The sequence below is a fragment of the Cariama cristata genome, unplaced genomic scaffold (assembly GCF_000690535.1).
Source record: "Cariama cristata isolate BGI_N322 unplaced genomic scaffold, ASM69053v1 scaffold6641, whole genome shotgun sequence".
In the NCBI taxonomy this organism is placed as follows: Eukaryota; Metazoa; Chordata; class Aves; order Cariamiformes; family Cariamidae; genus Cariama; species Cariama cristata.
This window is the reverse complement of record NW_009600903.1, coordinates 1-7,678: the sequence shown is the minus strand read 5'-3', so window position 1 is coordinate 7,678 and position 7,678 is coordinate 1. Positions and strand designations below refer to the sequence as shown.

Here is a 7,678-nt window from a genome sequence, read left to right as displayed (position 1 = left end):
TGATCTTCGTTACTGGCACTTGGAGTTCGACTCCTAATCTGGCTCCGTAGCTGCTCTATTAGTTCAGGATTCTGCTGCTGCATCTGCTGAGCGAACTGCTGGCCCCTGAAGAAGAATAAGTGACAGCCCTGTTAGTGTTCTCACACACAAACACATTCTAGTGCTAGGAAATTCTTTACAGTTGATTGTCAAAATTCTAACAAGTAGTTCAGATCACCAAACGAGACAGTATTTCATCCAACATTTAAGCCTTCATCAACTGTTAAATTAATGTTCCACTTCTGGTCAGAAAAACCCAAAATCCGTGTATTGACCAAGGCAAGGGGAAACACACAGCTCTCTACTCACGCTTGTATGAGGCTGGCGAGATCATTCGTGGAAGGGCTGGTGCCTGCCGCTCCCCTAGTGTTGTTGGCACCAGAAATCATCCCAGACATGCTGTGGAAAAAAGAGTCATTGTTCAGAGCAGGAAAAAAAAAACCACAGAAATTGTTTGGTTTACACTGGGAAGGTAGCATCTGTGTAATGAGAGCACCTTCCCACACAGATTAGGAAGTTATCTGCAAGGGAATCTTCTGCAACAGCTTTTTGTTCATTAACTGCAGAAGAGTAACTGAAACATTAAACCACACAATATGTAGAAATATTTATAATAGTGCCCCTTACTGTATTCCCAGAGATTCCCCTTTTTGTGTGCAAGCCCTGTGTTATGTTTATTTAATTAAAACACTGCCCTTCCTCACACAAGCTATTTGCTTGCTTTGTATCAAAAGAGATCTACTGACAGGGCAGCCTAAACACCGATTCGCTCATGGTGAACAGCCCAGAACACACAGCCCCTTCCTCTGGAAGTCCTCAGGCTGCTTCCGATACAGAACCGCAGTGGGCAATAGCAGTGGAAGGAGCAGGCAGAAACAAATGGAAGTGGTGGCTGACATTCTGCCCTTTGGCCAAGTTGTCTCATACGGTAATCAAAGGATGAGCTCCAGAAGGTCTCTAACTCACTGCCTACCTGTGCTCTGAAAGGATGGTCAGGAGAGGTAGGTGCCTTATTAATTTTATGACTTCATATTATCTAAGCATCTCACAAACATTGTGATTTGATCGTCATAACCCTGCAGCACAAAGAATGGAAATATTCTCATTCTAACTGAGATGAAGCTGTGAAATCCTGTATCCAGGCCACATAAATACTGCTTGGCAGCAAAGCCAAACTGATCCCAAGCTTCCCAAACCCAATTCCAGCACCACAATCTATCCTGCCTCCCTTCTGCAAACATTTGTACTAAGATCCCTCTTCAGCAGTCCAGAGTACTCAAAATACACACTAGCTCAGGCAATTGGACTGGTTTAAAGGCTGCCCTCCATTCTTGTGGCCCAAGCACCCTCCCATTCCCACTGGTTCAGACCTACTGCAAACACCAAACACACACAGAGCCTCAGATGAGCAATTCAAAGAGGAAATGCCAGATGGGATCAAACTTACAGCTGCTGTACTTGTGGATTGTTCATTAGGTTAGATGCCTATTTAAAGAGGGGAGAAAAAAAAAGTCACCCTATTTAATCAGAAATGACTGGGTAGATATGCAGATGTTGTGCCATTCAACTACACAGTGAAGGCAGAAATCCTTGGAAACAGATCAATAGGACAAAAATGGCTAAGAGAAGCACAGTGCAACACACAAGACAAGGCTGGTAATGCTGAACAGGCACCCTTCCCACATCCAGCACATTGCGAGGAGAAGCCTGTGAATAAGTCACTGGCTCTTCATTTGACCTTAATGAAATACAAGCACAGTTTCCACACAGCAACACTGAAACAAAGAAATGAAATGAAAACAAATCTGCGAAAGAGACACAGCAGCTCCCCACACCATGTCCTGATACATTTCATCCTGAACAGACCAACGCACAGACCATACAGCCTGGCTGCGATCTGTGTCCACATTTACCATACTCATGAAGCCGGGGTTGTTGAGCAAGCCAGCTAAATCGAACCCTCCTGGACCTCCAGTCTGTAAGAATAAAAAAGCCACACATAGATGATGACATCCCCTCACTTCCTGATGCACATCACAATGAACATTAAAGCTTTACTCCCAGCGTTATCAGAATTTGGCCCTGAAACCATGACAAAGGGAAGAGGCTCTGTCCATATCCTTTCTGTAAAGCTCCAAGGCACAGCCAGCCTCAGGGGATTAGGCTCACCAAGGGAGTCAAAGGGCAGATGTCTGCATTACACAACTTACTGATCACTCCTCTCACCAGCTGAGCCACATTAGCAATGCACAGCTGTAACCCATTACAACTGCCAAATTAAATACATCCACTTGGTCACCTTTGCACTGGAGAAGTCTTTAGAAAATTAAAGTCCCCTTCAAAATGATAAACTAACACATTCCTGCATGGAGCACGTCAGCAGTGCAGTCACCAGCTTTCTGGCTAGGAAGTCTCCAGGTTTCTTAAAACAATCTTTGTAAGAAAGCAAGCCACCTAAAGTGCCCTTTTGGTATTGCTAACAGGTCACTAGAAAAAAAAAAGCTGAATTTTAGGAGTAGTGACTTTAATTAAGAAATAAGCTTAAGGCAAAACTGCTGTCTCAAAACACTCCCTTCTAATCACTGTCATTTCCCAGCACTTTCAAATAAGCCCAAGGTGACTGTGCTCAGGCAGTGAAGTCACCCTCTCCAGATTTTAGTGGAAACACTCACAGCAGAACTCCTTAACTATCTCCCCTCTGTCTGCATACCAGATTTGTGTTCTAAACACAGCCCAGGTCATCGAGGCCCTGCCAGACAGCACCTGTTGGCATTCACAGTGAAGAAGCCTCCTAATCCTACCCACATACAACAAGCATTAGCTTCAGAACTTACTGGACTAGGAGTCTCCTTCATTTTCTGTTCAGCTATTTTAAGGTTCAATTTGTATGTGTCATTGTCCGGATCCAGCTCCAGGGCTTTTTTGTAGTAAACAACAGCTTCTGTGTGTTTATTTAAACTGGAGAGGGCCAAGCTATTAAGTGGAAATAAAATAAAAAGTCAGAGTTAGATAAGCACTTGCAGTCTTCCTTCCCCCGAGCAGAGGTGAAACACCAGGTATTTCTGCCTGGCATTCCAGGGCAGAACACCACTGCCACAAGGCATTTTGAGATTAAAATTCCGGCACAAAAAAGCCTGCTCTTACTTACCCCATTCTGCCATAAGCTTTGCTGTAGTTTGGATCAATGCCTATAGCTCTTTCACAGTCTCTCACTGCTCCAGCATAATTTCCTAGTTTACTGTACGCAGCAGCTCTGGAGGGAATGGGGAATGATGTACAGAAAACATTTAGCAGCTTGAACATGCTGATCAAGGTCACCTCTCTGTAGTCTCCTGTTGTACAAGGCAAAGTCAAGTGTGACCTTGACACAAATCCAGGCCATATCTAGGTGAGCGGACTGCTATCCAAACACCCGGCTCCACATTCTGCTCCTGGTGCAAATAAATCGAGGCTCTTACTTGTTATGGACCTTCCAAGAGAGGCCTGGGCTCCGGGGAAGCACACAAGTATCACACTTGCTAGCTCAGACCACCTCTTTCTCAGTCGTAACGACTGCTTAATCCATTTCCCCACACATTCCACATAAGAGGGAAAACTGGTTCTGAAGCTATAACATGCTCATTCAAGCCTCAACCTCACAACTCCTACTGACATCGGGGCACCTACCCAAAACCTCACGGGACTGACCCTCACACAGCTAAAGCAAAGCTTGGCTAAAAGCACCAGTCGGTGTTCCTTGCCCCAAGAAATACCTCATCATGTCATTAGCATGTCCACAGACATGTTATTCGTGTCACCAGCTGTACATATGTACTCATGATAAGCAGATAACTAAAACAAATTCTGATTTGACGTCTGTTTTGTTTAAAAACTGTCTCCCCACCAAGTTTCAAATGCTTCTGCTTAGAACTGAAAATTAAGAAATTCACTTGCATACCCATTTTGCACACACATCAACTTATATAATTCTCAATAATGAGCTTTCAACTTGTCTCATTTCACTCCTTTGTTTTTATTATCAACACATCCTCTCAAACCTGGGCTCTCTATCCCACTTAGAGTTAAGTGCATGAAAGCAGACAGTATGTCTTGGCACCCTCAGATCTCCTCAAATGCCTAATAGAGTTTGTTTCCACACCCACATCCTATTTAGAGATGCCAGGGCAGAGAGTTGGCAGGAAGTACAGGGAAATGTCACTATGAGCTTAAAAAAAAAACCATAAAAAGAACAAGCAGTCTACAGAATCGTAAAAACACACCCCACGGATTTTGACCATTCAAGAGTCTTAGATCTAAGTACTAAAAACAAAAGCACAGGTGTATAAGGGTCAAGAAAGAGATAGCCAGTACCTGTTGCAGAAATACACAGCATTGGATGGATTTAATTCAATTGCCTTTCCATAGAAAGACACAGCAGCTTCAAAGTTTTCTGCCTTCATTTGTTCATTTCCTAAAAAGATGGTGCAAAGGCTCGTTAGCAAGTGAAAAATGGGGAAAAACAAAAGCAACAGGCCTGGATCTATGCTCTACTTAGAACAAGAGAGAAACTAACCGCTTGCAACTTTTGTGGGTCAATAAAACTGCTTGCACGCATGAGGCATGTTCAGCAGTGAGGTGGGGGACCTGTGTCTTGGTAATTCCAGGTTGCCTGATACTGCAAAGCCCCCTTAGCACCCTCAGCCGCCCTCCCACCTCAGGCACACCTGAAGCCTCCCCAAAGCAGCACTGCATCCTGAAAAGCACTGCAGCATGTCAGCTCAGAGAAAGCTCTCTATGGTACCTCAACACTAATTGTGTTCTCTTGCACGGCAGAGAAAAGGCAACACGCAGAGGAGAGCTCAACAGGAAAGATGCCCTGTTCTACGCAGCACAGGCTTCTTAGGATGCAAGAGAAAATGCTGACCCAGCTGTCTGTCTAGGCTCTGTGGCAGCTAAATTATGCCAACCTACACAAGATCCTGGAGCACAAGCAGAGAAACAAGCAGAAATGGAAGGGTTGATCCCATTTGATTTTTCCCCCCATTCCAAGCATTCCCCAGGTGCTGAGCGAATTAAGCCTCTCTCCTCATTACCATCTAAGCCTCATTATACACCGGCTCCGGAGGAGGTTACCTTCAGTCTTCAGTCTTTCAGCTTCAGCTATGTCATCTTCAGAGGGGGTGACAGGTTCTGAATTTGTTCTGCTGTGTTCAGGCTCCTTACAAGGAAAGGGAGAACGCTGTGATAAGGACTCCCACTGAGATGTACTAGACCTCCTCCTTCCCAAGCACTGGCTCGTCAAGCCCAAAACATTTCACTCCCACACACCTCTGAGGGGGCAGCATCGCCACAGAAATCAAACAGAGCTCATCGCTTTGGCTCCTTAAATGGAAACTCATCACATATTTTAGGGCACTTGCTCACCTTTCCTGCAGCAGCTTCAAATATTTCAGGAAGAGTCTGGGACACAGCTAGGCCTTGGTCTTCCATCGAGACCCCAAATGCTGTCTCCAGGCACTGGATGGCCACTGGACAAGACAATTCAGGTACTTAGCTTCCCCTGCTCCAGTCACCACTCCCATCCCCTCAGGTGACTCCAGAGCAGGTGTTGGGGGTAGAACTGGGGCTTCACTGGCATTCCCACAGCCACAGGTGGCACAGAGCAGGGAGAGATCTGCCAGTTTCACTTGCTAGAGGGTGGCTGCTCTGTGAAGCACCATGGCCAGGCAGAGGTGCACGGACACCAAACAGTGGGTCCTGCAGGGGCTGCAGCTGCCCCCACCTCCTCTCTCACCAGGCACCAGCTGGGGAAGCTGTTCCCAGCACAGAGGGGAACCCCAGCAACACAGACCTCAGTTTTACAAAACTCTCATGCCATATTTCACCATCCAAAAGCACCAGAAATAAGCCTCTCTTTCTGCCCAACACCCTCTTCCTTCCCTCTCTTGCTCCTGCCTCGCCCAGGAATGTACCCACCACTCCGCAGACGTGCCTGCGCTCTCTTTCAGTGGGACAAATGTACAAGCCAAAGACTAAAGTGTAAGCTCCTTAAGTAGATCTTTAAAGATCAGTGTGCTCTCTTTACCACTGAAGCCTTCTGAAAAAGCCTTTATAAATACTCCAGGGCACGCTGTAGAAAAGCATTTTGATAGCAGAACAGGAAAAGCATTCTGCAAGCATAAAACACTTCCATACAACGACAAAGTTCTCATTTCACACTACACTACGAGCCTCCTGACTCCACCTCACTTAAGATAAAACTTGTAAGTCTCAAACCCAGGGTCAGAGAGGCTTTTGATCTGAGGTATAGCCCTTCCTCAAGCTAATCTGCTTTTGAAAGAGATAACAAGAAATCAGATAAGCAATCAGCATCCCTAATGCCCTGGATACCTCCCCAAGAAGACAAATTCATTCCAAATATTGAGCAAGGTTTGATGTTAGGAACAGCCCAGCCAAATAAGAGGCAGAAGACAGTAACAGTGTCCAGACTTCCCAAAGCACTGGGCTGATAGATCTAGACACTGAAATAGGGAAGCAAAGCGCATACAGCTACCTACCTTCCAAACTCTCCTGAGCATCTGGAGACAGACCCCCATTCTGTAGCTGGTCATGTAGAAACTGGATGATGGAGTAGGCAAGGCGCTTCTGGTCTGCCATTCCGGAAGGCTGTGAGCAGTTTGTTCCCACTTCTTGTAACTTAAAAAAAAAAATTCTATAGAGAGAGATAAGTTATATGACTTGCTGGACAAGAAGTCAAAAAGCTTTGCTGCTGCTCTCGCCCAGTGTGAATGTGGAGGACAAGGAAGTTCTTCAGGACTGGCCAAGGCCTCCAGAGCCTTTGTTAAACTCTCTGCTGTAACCATGACCCCCTTTACATGAATTCTCTGGGCCTCAATTCACCCTCTCCAGCATGAGCTGCACAGCACAATCCTGCTCCAGAAGGCTCCTGCCAAGGGAAATACATCAGAGGCGTTGCAGGCCCTTGGGCTACCAAAACATCTCTGAGTGATCAGGACTAGACAAACTGAGTACTGAGGAGTTCACCACTAAGAAATGACAGTCTTCTGCTTCCAGAGCATGATTTCATTCTAAAACAAAAGCAAGGGCTGAAGCAGTTTGTCATTGTTAGCAGAGCTGGGATGCAGGGCTGCCAATCCTCTGCACTGCTTGCCAGCCTACCCTGCCAGAGTGCTGATAGCAAAGGAGAGCGAGGACTCAAAGCAAAGCAACCCCCATAAGCACACCCCAAAGCCGGGGCTTCCCGGAGATCCCGATGCAGATCCTGTAAGCACAACAGACACAGCTCCCTCCCTGCACGGCACTGCTGCTGAGCTGAAGTGCTCTGCCTCCCTAGAACACTTAACTGGGTTTGTAGCACAGAAAACCATTCAGGGTGATTTAATAGAGAAATTAAATTGTTTAAATGCAGACTCTGTGAAAAAGAGCCCAACAGAGCTAAGCCGGCCCCAGTCCACCAAAAGACACCAGAGAAGCCACCGGTACCAGCTGCAGACAGGCATCGCCGTGTGTGCCTTGGGTGAAAGCCTGGGCTGGGCTCCCCAGCCCCAGTGACGAGCGAGGCCAGAGAGCCCACAGACCCTCCCGGGCCCCCAGGGGCACGAAGAGAGAAGGGAGGCACCTCTCCTCCGCCGTACCCCCG

General features: G+C 46.5%; 1 protein-coding gene across 1 annotated transcript; it reads right to left on the bottom strand.

Moving 5' to 3' along the window:
* SGTA (small glutamine-rich tetratricopeptide repeat (TPR)-containing, alpha) lies at nt 1-6,722 on the bottom strand (the record flags this gene model as incomplete). Its single annotated transcript, XM_009710213.1, has 10 exons — nt 6,576-6,722; nt 5,443-5,546; nt 5,152-5,236; nt 4,390-4,489; nt 3,188-3,292; nt 2,874-3,012; nt 1,953-2,015; nt 1,487-1,524; nt 349-438; nt 1-105 (listed from the first exon to the last, which is right to left on the bottom strand). Coding segments are annotated over exons 1-10 (929 nt in total), but the record flags the coding sequence as incomplete, so codon positions are not given.
* Nucleotides 6,723-7,678: the final 956 nt, after the last annotated feature.